Source organism: Manis pentadactyla, chromosome 16 (assembly GCF_030020395.1).
Source record: "Manis pentadactyla isolate mManPen7 chromosome 16, mManPen7.hap1, whole genome shotgun sequence".
Classification (NCBI taxonomy): domain Eukaryota; kingdom Metazoa; phylum Chordata; class Mammalia; order Pholidota; family Manidae; genus Manis; species Manis pentadactyla.
In genome coordinates, this window is record NC_080034.1 from 77975293 (window position 1) to 77991153 (window position 15861).

Consider the following 15861-nt stretch of genomic DNA (forward strand, 5'->3'; position numbering starts at 1 on the left):
AGAATATCTCGCCTGGCTTTCGTGCATTTGCATATCCTCAGGGGTGGAGAGAAGTTCATCTCCATGTCAGTGGGTAATTACCTGGGCAACCGAGGGCTTATCTGTACCTGAGAGTTTAAGGGGAGGGGCTGGCTTGCTCACTGGCTTGTTTCCTTCCAGAGCAGGGGAGAGAGAGAGAGACAGTGCTGGACTGCAGTTTGTAAGCAATAAATGGGTTTTAAACTTTATTTCTCCCTTTAACTGATTTCTGTTTTTAGAGGTATTTTGCCCCGGGATTTCTTCTCCCTGGATTTACACCAGTATATTGAAGTGGTTATTATTACATTGAATGTGATTTACTGAAATGCTATTTTTTGAAACTTCATGACTTCTCTGAAAGTGTAGATGGCTCTGAAGGGAACTGTTGATGTCCAATATACTTATTTCCCAATTAATTGTTAGGGCATTACCCTGCAGTTTATGCTTGTGCTTTGCACCTACATTTATTTTCTCTCTAGTGCAGCAGAATCATTTTAGTATCTTTTGTCTAATGGTTCAGAATATTAAGTAGTAGTGATAAGAAAAAGTACTCTAAAAGTACTAGTATTCCATTATGAAACAAAAACTATCCAACTAAATATACAATGATTTCAAAGCATTTAAAGTTCAACATAAGAGTTCCTTTTAACTTAGTGAATTGTTTGCTTTACTTAACATTCAAACCACCTTACCTTTTTTTATCATTTTTTTGGTAATTTTTTAGTGAGCTGCCAGTTAATGTTCAATTTAATGGAAGATTTATGGATTACTTAAAACTTATGGTGTATTTAGGATGCTTTCTAAATTAAATTTTTCAAAAGCATAACTTAAAATAATTTGGAACCATTTTATTAGCTGTAGATTTAAAAAGAGGATCCACTTTTGAAAACTGACTTTGAGGACAGAAGCTCAGTGACGTCCTCAGTTTTCCCATTTATCTTAGTCCTCACTGCTTTCTGGGTCAATTTAGGCAATTTATATCCTTTTTCAGAGGTTCTTACACCTCATTAGCATTTCAAAATATTAATACAGGTTTTTAAAATTGTGTCCTTGCAATTTTAAAACCCTTCAGTTCTGTTTGGTTATTTTATAGCCAACAGTATTACTAAAATAATTTCATGAATGTCTAAGGAATTCTGTAGTTTTTTAAGAGTATGCATTTTTGTCTCACAGTATTTGGAGGTTTGATGTTCCCATTCTTGTACAATTTTGTATTTAGCTTTCCTGTGTTTTCAACTGAAGAAATAAGCTGCCTAGATACATGCTGTGATTTGCTTGCTACCCAACCTGACTTTTGTAGGTACTGTTCTCCAAACAAGTTGAGCTGACAGCTGCTAGTTTACATCTCCTCTTGCTTCTAATCCCATTCAGTCTTAACTCAGTCCTCATTAAAATACAAACACTAAGTCAGATTCCCCATTATTCTTTTTCTTGGAATGTGTTATGTGAAGTCCTAATATAAAGTTGTCCCATTCCCAAGAATGAATGGCACTTCTGACACCAAGAACCTGCTAGGATGGCTGCTCTCCTTTGAACTGTTAAAAAAAAACAAACTACCCAAGATCATCAGGCCTGTTACTAAAAGTACGCATTAGAGTGAACTGCTCCAGGTGGTTTTAGTCACCAGAGCTAGATTTTCAATTCCTGTTAGGAGTTGCTGTGGTCAAATTCTTGCTGCTGATGAACGTTACTTTGTAATCGTTGTAAGCCTGAAAAGCTTTCTCAGAAATTGTGAGTGGCTCGGAAAAGAGCGTTTGGTTTGAGTTTTGGGTTTCTTTCCCCCTGCTTCGTTTCAGTTGTTCAGGTGACTCGCTAGGTTTTACAACTTGTGAGGTGTTCACCTGCCCTTGGCCTTGTGGTGGCTCGCGGTCTTCTCGGGCAGCTGCACAGCCTGGATGTTGGGCAGGACGCCGCCCTGCGCGATGGTGACTTTGCCCAGCAGCTTGCGGAGCTCCTCGTCGTTGCGGATGGCCAGCTGCAGGGGGCGCGGGCGTAGTTGCCCTTGAGGAACAAGCGGTGCACATGGCCCGCAGGGACCTAACGACGGGTCTTGGCCTTAGCGTGAGCCTTACCATTTTGTATCCCACATCCAGACATAATCAAAAGTGTCCGTTATAACGTAAGTTACTGGTAAGGTAAGTAAGGGGCCTATTTAAGTCTGATGGCAAGTTGTGATTCCTCATTTGATAGGCCAGTATCCTTGTATCCAATCAGAGGACCGTACAGAAATCACTTCATTTACATACATACCACTACTGTTATCCAATCAGGTGTTGTCTACCCAACAGTCATAGGAGTGCCATACCTATAAATACCATCCTTGCCGTCGTTAAATATCAGTCGTTTACCGTATGGGAGCTGCGTGCTGCTAACCATGCCAGAACTCGTATCAAAAGGCACCATCATTTCTAAAAAAGGCTTTAAGAAAGCTCTAATGAAAACTCTCAAGAAAGAAGGGAAAAAGCGTAAGAAATGCCGGAAAGAGAGCTACTCAATTTACATCTACAAGGTGCTAAAACAAGTTCACCCTGACACTGGAATCTCTTCAAAGGCCATGAGTATCATGAATTCTTTCGTAACGGACATCTTCGAGCGCATCGCGGGCGAGGCATCGCGCTTGACGCATTACAGCAAGCGCTCGACCATCACCTCCAGGGAGATCCAGACGGCCGTGCGCCTGCTGCTGCCCGGGGAGCTGGCCAAGCACGCCGTGTCTGAGGGCACCAAGGCCGTCACCAAGTACACCAGCTCTAAGTAAAACTCAAGCCACCAGAGTTTCATAACCCAAAGGCTCTTTTAAGAGCCCCCCACACTTCCTAAAGGACTGTAGTCTCTTAGTTCGTTAGAGTTGGGTCAGTCACTAGAACAAACTGCAGGTTTAGCTATAAACTATTAGTCCGTTTTCCAAGTTCACTCTTAAAAACACTCAAAATGAGATTTCACTAGAATACTTAAGCATGACTAATTTTTTAGCTCTATTGGTTTGCTTACAGCACCTGCAGCGTTTAAAGTGAAAGCTGGGGAATAAGTTAAAAGACCTCTGAATAGAAGCTCCAATAATCCCACGTCACGTCGTGGGTCAGGGTTGCCAAGTGGATCATGACTTCTTTTCTTTTGAGATAGTTAACCATTTTGATAAAGTATTTTCAGGTGACAGTGGAAAGGGCCCGGGGCTGTAGATGTGAATAGTCTAGCATGGGAGCTTTAAAGGTGTTACATGGGCCGTGGTGTATGAAAGCGAGTGAGCCTTGAGCTGCAGCGATTGGACACCCGAAGCCCAGAGTTCCTTGTCCTAATCATCTGCACATTTACTGGGTCTCTAAACGTCTATTTTAGAACAGGTGTAAGTTGGAGTATAGAGATCTTACCATATCAAGTATTTGGTAGTGGAATCCATCATTCTAGCTGATCACAACTGGCAGACAGGAGTAACATTAAGTGAATTCCCTTTTTTGTGTGTTACTTAGCAGTCACAGCAGGGTCAGTTGCATTTTCTATGATAGGCTCATTGAAGTGTTTTTGTCCTGGATTCAAATACTGAGATGTTTCAAGTTGGGTCATAGAGTATTTATCAAAATATGCCCAATTTTCAGGTTACGGGACTGGGTTCAAAACCTACTGTGTTATCTGGACTCTTAGCAGATAAGCATTAAAGCTATCAAAAACATTGAAATTGACAGATTAAATTATACTACTTCCCAGAAACCTGTAGTTTTAATTGGAATCCTCAATTTGATAATTTATATATTTTTTAAATAGATTTGGTATGTCTTTACAGTAGAAAACAAAAAAACCTTTAGTACCATTTGAATACAGTAAAAAAATCCATAGGAAAAGACCCTACAGCTCTGTACACTGAGCGGCCCTGCAGAAACTCTGAATGCCTGCGAGGAGCTGGAAGTCCTCCGAGGGGCTAACGGACAAGGGATCTGTGTCACGTGGTATGGGAGCGGAAATCTCCATTTGGATCCCCGCTGCTCTGGTAGGACCATATGAACAGCAGGTATTTGTGAGATTCCCTAATGGTCAACTCCCACTGAAGTACATGTCCTGTTTTTTAGGCTGGTTCTTTCCCTTAGCAGCACATACTTAAGATTCACCTGCTACGTCAATTAGTATCTTGTTTCTTTTCATCACTGAAGAGTATTCAGTTGTATGGGTATGCCACAATTTGCCTATCTGTTCACCTATTGAAGGAATCTTGATTGCTTCCACTTTTAGCAATTGTGTATAGTTACATATATTTATGTGTAGGTTTTTATGTGTAGATTTTTGTGCAGACATGTTTTCAAACAGTTGGGTAAATATTACCAGGTGCACGATTGCTAGGTTCTATGTTTAGCTTTACAAGGAACTGCCTATCTTCTAAAGTGACAGTGCCATTCAGCATTCCTGCCAGCAACGAATGAGAATTCCTGTTGCTCCACACCTTCACCAGCATTTGGTAATACGTTTTGCATTTCAGCCATTCTAGTGACTAATATCTCACTGTTTTAATTTACATTTTCCTAATAATGATGTTAAAGATCTTTTGATATGCTTATTTGCCATCTATATGTCTTTTTGGTGAAGTGTCTGCCCAGATCTTTTGCCTATTATTTAATTGGGTTTATTTTCTTATTGCTGAGTTTCAAGTATTTTTTAAAAATATTTTATCAGATACATGATTTGCAAATATTTTCTCTATCTGTGGTCTTGTCTTTTCATTCTCTTAATGTCTTTAGCAGAGCATGTTTTCAATTTCAAAAATGTTCAGAAGAATAAAATGCAAGCCACAGATATTGGCCACATATGCAATTTTAAACCTTCCAGTAGCCATATTTAAAGTAAGAAAAATAAGTAGGTGATATTAATTTTAATAAAATATTTTGTTTAACTCAATATATTGAAATAAATATATAATACAGATAAAATTATAATTTACATTTTAAAAAATTAGGTCTTTGAAATCCAATGTATATTTTATACTTAGAGTATGGTTCAGACTTGCAACCTTTCAAGTACTCAATAACTAAAAGTGGCTACCACATTGGACACTGTAGCAATGACCTCTGTCTAGGCCTAAACCACATACCTTGCTCCAAACACCTATGACAGATGACACAGATTTATATCTGGAGTCCGGGGTTTTACGTGAACTCGGACCAGAAAATTCAACTGCCTTCTCAACATCACTGCTCTGATGTTGCTTAGCCACCTCCAAATTCTCTTCATAAGATGTCCAATCTATCCTGACGGAAGTGTTTTCAAATTCCAAAGTTCCCTGAACCCATAGGCCACCCCATTTACATGGTGCGCAAGTCAGAAATGTATTTTTGTCTTGAAAGTCCCTATGTTTAGCCCCCACTTCATCTACAAAATATTTCGATTTTATTTCCTATGTATTTTTGTTATCTGACTACTTTTCACCATCTCCACTGCCGCCATTTTTGTCCCAGGCCCCATCGTCTCTCACTTGGATTACTGTTCTGAACCTGTCTCACTGCTCCTAATCATGTCTCCCTAAAATTCACTCTCCACCCAATGAACAAATTAACCTTAGATGAGAACAATTTTTATTTTCACTAACCATTAACTGAACTTCAGCATTCCTTTCAGAAATGAGTATAGCAGACAGACCAGTCATATTAAGCCATTCCTGTGTCTAATGGAAATCACAGCTTAATTCCTAGATCTGGTTACACATCTCAAAATATTTATGCTCATCACAACCTCAAAATATTATAATTTTGATCATGCTGTTTTCAACACAAATATTATTGTATCAAATATTTTTTTAAAAATTTTGAATATCAACCTGGTAATGCTTCATGGTTAAAATTCACATTTTATTACATGCATATTTATTTTAAGAAAATTTATATAGTGTATAGTATCAGGTAGACTTCTAAAGAAATACATAGTATAGTAAGTTAAGAATTCCTGTTTAGGGATTCCAATTAATATTTTACATAAATAGTAGACTGGAGACAGATGATATAAAAAATCAGATGGCAGAATTCCACTAATAATCCTCTTGGGATCAGATGACTGAATCTTCCTTAGCAGTTAGACTGATTCCTTCATCAAGGGTGCCAATTCTCTGGCCACAGGATACTGGGGTTACTAGGGTATCCCACCCATTCACGCACGTGTCTGCTAAAAACACATGTATTGATCATCATTTCTATCATTGAAACATGATTTCTCATATTACTTCTGTCAGCCCTCATGTGATTGCAGATGAAGAGCTGACGAAGTTGAAGTAGGTGAAATGATAACCTCTTCTGGAAAATGAATTCCTTATTAGGAAACTCCATTTATTAGTTTCCTAGGGCTGCTGCAACAAGTTATACAAACTGGGGGGCTAAAAACAACAATGTTTCACTGTTTTGGAGGCCAGAGGTCAAAATCAAAGTGTGCCAGCAGGCTTTGAGGGGGAATCTGTTCCATGCCCCTCTCCTGGCTTCCTTCTGTGGTGGATGGCATAGCTAGTGTTCCTCGGCCTGCATCACTCCAATCTCTGCCTGCCTGCTCTCCACATGGCCCTTTTCTCTATCTCTGTGCCCTGTGATTGTCCTTCTCCTTTCTCTTACAAGTATACCCAAATCCGGGATGATCTCATCTCATTCTTAATTGCATCTTCATGACACTCTATTTCCAAACAAAGTTCACATTCATAGGTACCAGGGGTAGGTCTTGGACATATCCTCTTACAGGACACAATTCACTGCTATACATTGCATAGTAACTAACTGCCCCTAAGGTTTAGTTTAACACTGATTCACATAAAATTTTCTTCATACTATCTGGGCTTTAGTATTCTATTTTATTTTTTGAATGGGAAAATAGTTTTATTTTGTTTGGAAAGGCGGGGCAGGCATCCAGTCTCAACTTCTGGAATTGCTTCTTGGTGCCAGCCAGCCTCGGTCACCTTGAGGATGTTGAAGCACACAACCTTGCTCAGAGGCCAGCACTGGCCCAGTGTGACAATGTCACTGATCTGGACATCCATGAAGCATGGGGACAGGTGCATGGACATGTTCTTGTGATGTTTCTCAAGGCAGTTGTGCCTTGGTTATAGCTGATGTAGTCTAGGTGAGTGACAGTAGTCTTGAATGTCTTCATCACAGTCACCACGCTAGACAGGATCTGTCCTCAGATGGACATGCTACTAGTAAAGGAGCATTTCTTGTTGATGTAGGTGCCCTCAATGGCATTCTTGGGCATTTTGAGGCCCAGATGATGTTCTTGTATCATGGGAGAGTCTCCTTGCCAGTATATCCAAGCAGGACCTTATTCTTATTTTGAAAGACGGTCAGCGCTTTCAGTAAGCACACTTAGTCTGAATGTTTGCCATCCTCCTGACCACCTGAAAAAAAGCAGGACTTAACATATTTTAGAGTAAGCTACAGAAATGCAAAGGCCTCCTTGTGCATCTAATTTATCTCCCTTATTGAAAACTGACTGAAATGAGGTGTGTTTATGTCTACTTTACTCTACTAGAAAGGAAACACAGTGAGAGTCAGGACCTCCTCTGTCCTGTTCTCTTACGTACACACAGTCGTTTAATGAGTGAATGTTTGAACAGAGTGGAGAAAAGGGAAACACAATTTTTAAAACCTATTTTTGGAAGACAAAATAATGAGAAACCACAAAATATAGCCACTTGCCTATGACTAGCCCTACACAAGAGGGCTGGCAAAGCCCACCTGCTGAAGCAGTGCAGGGGGCCTCGGTTCAGGTGACCCGGCCCCCTCTGGCTCTGCCCTCCCTGGGGGGGGTTCCCCATCATCTCATAGTCCCATCTCGGAGGAAACTGGAAAGCATCTCTTTAAGGGCTGCTCCTTCTCCCTTTCTGGGTTGAGGCATTATGTTGGCTTTAAGATAATCATACCATCTAGGTCCTTCTCCCAACCCTTATCTTATTGGTACCCATTATGTTCTCTGCTGTGTGATGTTAACAAAACCACAGCCTTGAATTAGGGAAAGACAGCTTTTCCCCTGCTTCCAGGGTGAGTTCCAGTGAGGGTCACTGCAATGACTTCAGGGTGGAGTAAACAGCTAGAGGTACTTTGCTGTGCCTCTACCAAACCAGACCTTACTGTAGTCAAAACAGAACCCTAACTTTGCCATGAACTTTTCCTCAGAAAATTCTACCTGGCCATCCTCTGTTACTCAGGGACTGAGAGGTGGGCAACACACAGATAGCACCTTAAAACATATTTTAAAACCTGAAAAAAAACAACAACAACCCTGTGTTTTCTCTACTTTCATATGGACCGTCTTGGACTAAAGCTTTACCCTTATTTGCTGAAATTACTAAAGTCTTCAGAGGTTGCAAATCCATTCCAACCTTTGTTCCACCAAGTTCCATAAAGCTGGGTTCTTGGTCCACATTTGATGTGCAACTCTAAGGAAAGACAGTTGAAAAGCTGCTTTCATTTTCTATGACAACTTCCGGGCTTCTAGAGGGATATGAAGGAATCTGCTTCTCCTAGCATCAATCATGTTAATGAAAATTTAGAATATTTACAGAACCTATGGGAATAAGGTGAAGCATGGCTCAGAAGGAAAATGATAGATTTCAATGCTTAGACTAATAAATTACAAAGTATAAATACAGGCAGTTCTTCAGGTAGTGTGAAATCTTAAAAATGACTATGCAAAGCAATCTTAATACCATGGGAAAAATCATGATTGTAACATGATCCCTAAAAATTTGTATCCAAAATTTAAAAATTCACTTAACTGTTATCGAGGGGAATGAAAAAAATTAATATTTATTTAAGACATTGTAATTTAAAATATTAAAACACTGAGAAAGTTTTTTTTAATTATCAAGAATACTTGAACAGTTACCCTAAGAATGCAGGATCCCAGTTTCAAAAAGACATATGCACCCCCATGTTTATTGCAGCACTTTTTACAATAGCCAAGATATGGAAGCAACCTAAGTGTCCATCAGTAGATGAATGGATAAAGAAGAGGTGGTACATATACACAATGGAATATTATTCAGCCATGAGAAGAAAACAAATCCTACCATTTGCAACAACATGGATGGAGCTAGAGGGTGTTATCCTCAGTGAAATAAGCCAGGCAGAGAGAGATAAGTACCAAATGATTTCACTCATATGCAGAAACTGAAGGAACAAAACAGCAGCAGACTCACAGAACCCAAGAATGGAGTAATAGTTACCAAAAGGAAAGGGACTGGGGACAATGGGTGAGAAGGGATGGATAAGGGGATTAAGGGGCATTATGATTAACACACATAATGTAGGGGGGCACGGGGAAGGCAGTGCAGCACAGAGAAGATAAGTAGTGACTCTATAGCATCTTACTACGCTGACAGTGACTGTAATGGAGTATGTGGTGGGGACTTGATAATGGGGGGAATCTAGTAACCACAATGTTGCTCATGTGATTGTACATGAATGATACCAAAATAAAAATAAATAAAATTAAATAAATCCCATGTGAAGAGAAAAACAAAAAGGAATAGTTTAACAGCACTTGCCTTTTCATCATAGAGCTTCTGATATAGTGTGAGCATCATTCCTATACCACTTTAGTGAATTGTCATGTTTCTTTCCAAATTTGGATTAGCTTCAACATGTTATCCTTTGCATTTTTAATGTCATGAAATATCCCTGAGAAGTTCTTTAATATGAAGTGTTTGCCAGGATCACTCTCTGGTCTCTGGTACAACTTCATCCTTTTTGTCACAAACACTTTCTACGTATGTCAGCAAGTTCACCTTCACTAAGTTCCTCTAGTTGCATAGCTGGACTCTCTCAATAGTGCCAGTGTCAACATTCCCACAGTGAGCTAATTCTTCTGATTATAATTCTGTTTATGTTCAATTCGAATTCCATGTCCAAGGTCATACTTTTTATTCTTTGCTGCTCTTTCATCGTTAGTTGAATCCCTCTCTTAATTTTTGTCATGTAACTTTATCATTGGGAGACAGGGAAGCAACTAAAATACATGCTTTTTACTTGTGCGTAAACTGAATAACACGTGCAGTGATCAGTCACCCACAAATTTTTAAATAAGTGACTTGAAAGTCCTTGATCATGATGTGCATCTGTTATTTGCACAGTGACTTGTGAACTGAAGAGCCAGCAGTAAAGTTTGTGATTTATACAGTTACTCACCATTAATGAAATCTGAAATGAGTTGTTGGACATTTGGTGTTATTTAACTAAATCGTGGCAACTAAAACTCACTTAGATCAAGATTCTACAACGTGAAGACAGGTCTATAAAGTCAGCATCCTACTAAAGAAGCTAGGGGAAAAAAAGTGAAGCAATGAAAGCATAAAGGTTAAATAATGAAAACATAGAAAAAGAATTAGGAAAAGACAGCCAGTAAAACTAATAAATGCAAAAATAAATAGCAAGTAAATACATTTTTGAAAAAATAAAAGAGTAACCAACAACTAATGTGGCTTGTGAAAAGTGAAAAAGCACAAATACAAAATTAAGGATAATAAAGGAGTCATGGTTACAAATACAGGGGAGACAAAATTAGAGACCAATTTGCTTAACTTACCAAAACTTACTAAAATTGATAGCAAATTTAACCAGGTTCAGGAGCTTGAAGTACACCCAAGCACCTACCTTACAAAAGCAGGATCTGTACCTAGTTAGGAAACGAACCCACAGCCTTTACTCAGAAAAGTGCTGGGTGGTTCTTAAAAGAGCCTTTGGGAAATAAACGCTGTTTCAGATGACAAGTTACTCGGTGCTGGTGTACTTGGTGACGGCCTTGGTGCCCTCGGACACGGGTGCTTGGCCAGCTCCCCGGGCAGCAGCGGGCGCACGGCCGTCGGGTCTCCCTGGAGGGGATGGCCGAGCTTGTTGCGACGCGCCAGGCACGACGCCTCGCCTGCGATGCGCTCGAAGATGTCGTTGACGAACGAGTTCACGATGCCCACGGCCTTGGACGAGATGCCAGGGTCGGGGTGGACCTGCCTCAGCATTTTGTGAATGTGATTCGAGGAGCTTTCCTTGCAGCATCTTTCCTGTTTCTGCCTTAGTCACAGCTTCCTTGAAGCCTTTTTTGGGAATAGCGGTATCCTTTGAAAGCCACAGTTTTAGACTGACAGCTTCTAGCCTCCAATCTTCATAAGAAAAAAGTTGGGAGCTTTAGAAAGGGCAGGGCACCCCACTGACTATCGAGCAGCCTGTATATAACTGGTATTGCCTGTAGCATTATGTAAATGAGGTGATTTTAGTAAGGCTTTCTGATTGGATAGGCGACCACCAGCCAATCAGATGGCAACTCACATCCCACCGTCTGACTATAAATAGTCCCAGCAACGTCCTTCCAGGGAGGTGTTTTTTTGTTGCTACCCGTTACAACTGACGATGTCTGGGCGTGGAGAGCAGAGCGGCAAAGTGCGTGCTGAGGCTAAGTCTCGCGCTTCTAGAGCCGGCTTGCAGTTCCCAGTGGGTCGGATCCATCGTCTTCTCCGCAAGGGCAACTATGCAGAGCACATTGGGGCAGGTGCTTCTGTGTACCTGGCTGCGGTGCTGGAGTATTTGACCGCTGAGATTCTGGAGTTAGCCGGCAACACATCCCGCGACAACAAAAAAACGCGCGTCAGTCCGCGCCACCTGCAGCTGGCCATCCGCAATGATGAAGAGCTCAACCAGCTGCTGGGCAAAGTCACCATCGCGCGGGGTGGTGTCCTCCCAAATATTAAGGCTGTGCTGCTGCCAAAGAAGACGAGCGTCATCAAAGGCCAAGGTAAGTAGATGCTCCAGGTGGTGAATCCCAGTGAATGATTCTGCCTGTGCGTGTGGAAAGTAAAATAAACCAAAAGCTCTTTTCAGAGCCATTCAATTAACTGTGAAGACTGTCATGGATGACAGAGATGTAAATTGTTCTCCAGCAATGGACTGTCAAGTATATATACAAACTAAAATCTTCCTAAAATCACAGTACTCAAACTGACCTTTGAGTTTTTCAGAGTTGCCCTCATTGGCTCAATAGCATCACCAAAGGCAAAAGTTAAAATGGACCCTAAAGTGCCATTGGGTGGATCAGCTTGTGCAAGGTTTAGTCAACATATGCTGGAGTCCTTAGATTCCAATTTCAATTACTCTAGCATTAAGATTACATTCTTGAGTTAGGGTGAACAGGGAATCCTATTTTAAGGCCTGTATTTAAATGAGTTAAAGACTATGCTTAATTGATGATGGATTAAAACGACGTAATTTTTAAAGTTCCAGTTTAACTGGTGGCGATCCCAGAGCACATTAGCCGATCTGGCAAGGCTATGTGGTTTTTCAAAGGACTTTCTGAAAAGAATTTCCTAATATGGTTCATAGTGAAGTCTTTAGATGACAGTGAGAAAGCAAGTTAATATTAAAATTTAGTGGAAGGGCATATATGAATATTGCTTGATTAATGGAAGATAAAGTTGATTCTCAAAATTGATTAAAAAAATACATCTCAAAGCTAGTACCGTGTGTAATGAAGAGATACTAGTGTCAGTTTCATAACAGGCAGGAATTTGACAAGGTGTCAATTTGTAACAATTTTATTAGATTTTTCAAAACCTTAACTACAGAAGGTTTCATTTGATCTGACTGCACTGTATAAAGAGAAATTGGAAAGGAACATTTGGTTATACTGACAAACATAAAATTACAATGTTCAATTACTTTACTCAAATAATCTCATTGGTTATCTAAAAATACAAAAGCCATTGCTAAATACTTGAGATCTGCACACCAGACGTGTGAAGGTACGAAGAAAAGTATAAAGTTCTGTAAAGTTTAAAGATGAGAATGAACTACAAAATATGTCAGTTGGGGGCAATCAAGTTATGGAGGAGTCAATCATATCTTGAATGAATGCGTAAATACCAATTAAGGCATGCAAATGGGGAGGGCACGAAAGGAAAATTTTTGAAAACTAAAAAAGGCAATCCCCAAGTATATTGAATAAATTAGAAAATGTTTGTGAAACTAAGCAGGTACTCCTTATTCTTGGTAAAGCCCCTTAGATTTCTCATTAACAAAGAGAATCCCAAGTCCCTCCATTATGCCCCATAGTGTGGGAATTAAACAGGATTCCCTGTTTAGGAAGATTAAGGAAATTAAGTGGAGATTAAGGAAAACAGGAGGTTGCAAACAAGGTAAAGCAAACTAAACAGACACAGGAGTCTTAGCTCCTCCTCACGGCCATAAGTAAGCTCGACTTACGTATCCTTAAAATGTTTTGTAGGAATTTAGACCTGCACTAGATGAGCCACCAGCTGACCACAGACGCTGGGTGGAGCCAGAGGGCTGATGACTAAGATTCTCGAATGGCATAGCTCACGACGGACTGACCAGAAGAATGGGCACAAGCTGATCGCATACCCTGCAAACCCTTATAATTTTGCCTTAAAAAATACTTGTTTGTAAGCTAATGGAGTGCTCGGGACCTTAATCATTAGCTACCTACCTGTTCTTGCTTGGTGCCCTGCAATAAATGTCTATTTTTCTCATTACACCCCAGTGTCGGTGTTTGACTTACTGCAGCTTGGGCCAGCAGATCCAGGTTCCTTTGCTTCAGTAACATTTAGAACATGGCAATTAAAAATTTTTTAATGAAATCTTAAAATCAGAATAACAGTGATATAAATAAAAGACCAAATAAATGAGGGATATGTGAAAAATCTAAGGAGAGTAATTCCAAATAATTTATATAGATGCTCCCCCACCAAGCAAGTAGAGCTTAACTCCCCAGACTTGCCAAGCAAAGGGTATGGAAAATCAGGGAAGAAAGGGAGTAACCACAGTAAAGAAACCTGACAACTACCTCGGCCAGATGATGAATGTTATCAATGGTAAGCCACATTGGTAGCATGTGTCATAGTGTGATGTGTCAAGAAAGGCATCTCACTTCTCTGATCTTCCAACAACCCATAATCCCAGTCTAACCATGAGAAAAACATCAGACAAACCTTGTTGAGGAGTATTATGCAAAATGTCTTACTATGAGTCCTCAAAATTACCAAGGTAATCAAAAACAAGGAGAAACTGTCACAATCAAGAGGCAGCTAAGGAGACGTTGAGTAAATGTGTATTTTAGATTGGCTCCTGGAACAGGAAAAGAACATCAGGTGAAATCTAATGAAATCCAAAGTTTTGGGTTCAGTTCACAGTACTGTACCAATGTTACTTCCTTAATTGTGACAAATGCACAGATATTGACAATAGAGAAACCAGGTGAGGGGTATTCGGTACCTATCTTTACAATTTTTCTGTAAATCTAAAGTTATTCCAAGTTAGATTGTTTATTGAAATAAACACACACAAATTTTGGGGAGAAAAATCCAGGAAGAGTCCCAAATCAAAAAACAGATTAAATTTCAGTAGATTACAGCTCTTAACCTGAAAGTATACGTAGCTTTGAAAAGAGCTTCTGGCTTTGTTCTTAGCATCCTTTTAAAAAACTCACTTGTAGCTGGTGTACTCAGTGACAGGACATAGTACCCTGCACACAACTTGCTTAACCCAGGCACCGGGAGGCAGTAAGCTCTGGAATTCCTTGTAGATAACAGTCAAGATCTTTTGCAATGAGCCAGGTAAGTGGACTCACCCTTGAGGTGCTCAAAAGTCACTGACAAACGAGTTCATCATTCATGTAGCTTCTGTAGAAATTCCAGTGTTGGGATGAACTTGATTCAAGATTTATTTCTGGACCTTAAGCATAAGCGCTATTGTAGAGCACATCTGTGATGTCGCTGGTACTTCGTGTCTGCTAGGTTTGATGGCAACTTCTGGAGCCTTCCTTTGACACAACAACACACTTGAAGACTTGGTAAAAGGAGACACAGCTTCCCACCATCTTAAAGAAAAGAGAATAGCAGGTTCTGAAGCCATGGGGCTTATTTATACAATGTGTATTCAAATGAGGTATTAGGTAAACTCAATTTGGTTTGAATATAAACAATAGGCAAATGAATGTAAGATTCCTCAGATCATCTCTGATTGGATACTACTCTTTGCTGGCTGGCGTCAACCATGCAGAAAGCAAGAGACTATCACACAGAACTTGGACCAAGAACTCTGAAGAGAGTTCACCCCCAACTGCTTGATTTTGTTTATTTCAGACTCAGCCTCTTTTGAGAGAGACAATTTCCTTAACCTAAGTCCAATTCCCAGAGGATGGGAGCTGTCCCAGTTGGAATCATCTGTCCATTCTCTGCCCATCAACAGTAGTCGGAGGGAGGAAAATGATCATGGAAAACACTGCGTCTTGTGGGGACACATTAATGTGTTAGGAGGATTGCTTTCCGTGCTTACCTGTTTAAGAAACCCTGCCCTGTGAACAAAAGTGATTCTAGTCCAGCACCTGAGTAAGTGGAGGTGATACTTTGCCAACAGAATTTTTAGCCCATTCAAATTTCCGTTTATAGTTAGTAAGATGGGGCATCATTTCATGGGTTTTGTTAAACTATTTTTTTAACCTTTTCTCCCGCTGTTTAATGTGGCTACTGCTTTAGGAATTTGACCTGGTTGTACTTAACATACATACAGGCCAGGGGAGGCAGCCTCATCAAGCACGAGGAGATGGACTGGGTGCCTGCAGGATGTGCCAGAACAGGACCCTCACCTTCTCCCCTCTTTCAGTGCCAAGTGTTCCATTTTCAGGTATACTTCGTTTCAACATGTCTGGCTGGCAGCAGGACAACAGGTTCCCTCACCCAGGGGTGCAGAGTAATTCTGGTGATCCTGATGGGACACCCCACTGAAAATTCCAGTAGATAATGCCTTTCCCAGGTGTGGGTAAAATTGTAACATTTCCAAAATATCTCGCCTGTCTTTAGTGCATTTGCATATCCTCATGGTTGGA

General features: G+C 40.3%; 3 protein-coding genes and 2 pseudogenes across 3 annotated transcripts; 2 read left to right on the forward strand and 3 right to left on the reverse strand.

The window, feature by feature from the left end:
* Positions 1 to 1855: 1855 nt before the first annotated feature.
* Positions 1856 to 2115, reverse strand: LOC118925624 (histone H2A type 1-like; annotated as a pseudogene).
* A 277-nt stretch (positions 2116 to 2392) lies between these two features.
* Positions 2393 to 2776, forward strand: LOC118925623 (histone H2B type 1-A). Its single transcript, XM_036911653.1, has one exon. It carries the CDS (start codon positions 2393 to 2395, stop codon positions 2774 to 2776), a length of 384 nt encoding a protein of 127 aa, XP_036767548.1.
* A 1176-nt stretch (positions 2777 to 3952) lies between these two features.
* LOC118925680 (40S ribosomal protein S11-like) lies at positions 3953 to 7357 on the reverse strand (annotated as a pseudogene).
* A 3385-nt stretch (positions 7358 to 10742) lies between these two features.
* Positions 10743 to 11220, reverse strand: LOC118925679 (histone H2B type 1-A). The gene is given in 4 exon segments (XM_057493921.1): positions 10743 to 10792; positions 10795 to 11039; positions 11041 to 11128; positions 11181 to 11220. Coding segments are annotated over 4 exon segments (423 nt in total).
* A 110-nt stretch (positions 11221 to 11330) lies between these two features.
* On the forward strand, positions 11331 to 13565 carry LOC118925622 (histone H2A.J). Its single transcript, XM_036911652.2, has 2 exons — positions 11331 to 11757; positions 13243 to 13565. The coding sequence occupies exons 1-2, from the start codon at positions 11376 to 11378 to the stop codon at positions 13248 to 13250; spliced, it is 390 nt and encodes a 129-aa protein (XP_036767547.2). The 5' UTR covers positions 11331 to 11375; the 3' UTR covers positions 13251 to 13565.
* The last annotated feature ends 2296 nt before the right edge of the window (positions 13566 to 15861 follow it).

Bases quoted from the DNA above. Each gene is read 5' to 3' on its own strand.
- LOC118925622 (XM_036911652.2), top strand. From the start codon at position 11,376: ATGTCTGGGCGTGGAGAGCAGAGCGGCAAAGTGCGTGCTGAGGCTAAG.
- LOC118925623 (XM_036911653.1), top strand. From the start codon at position 2,393: ATGCCAGAACTCGTATCAAAAGGCACCATCATTTCTAAAAAAGGCTTT.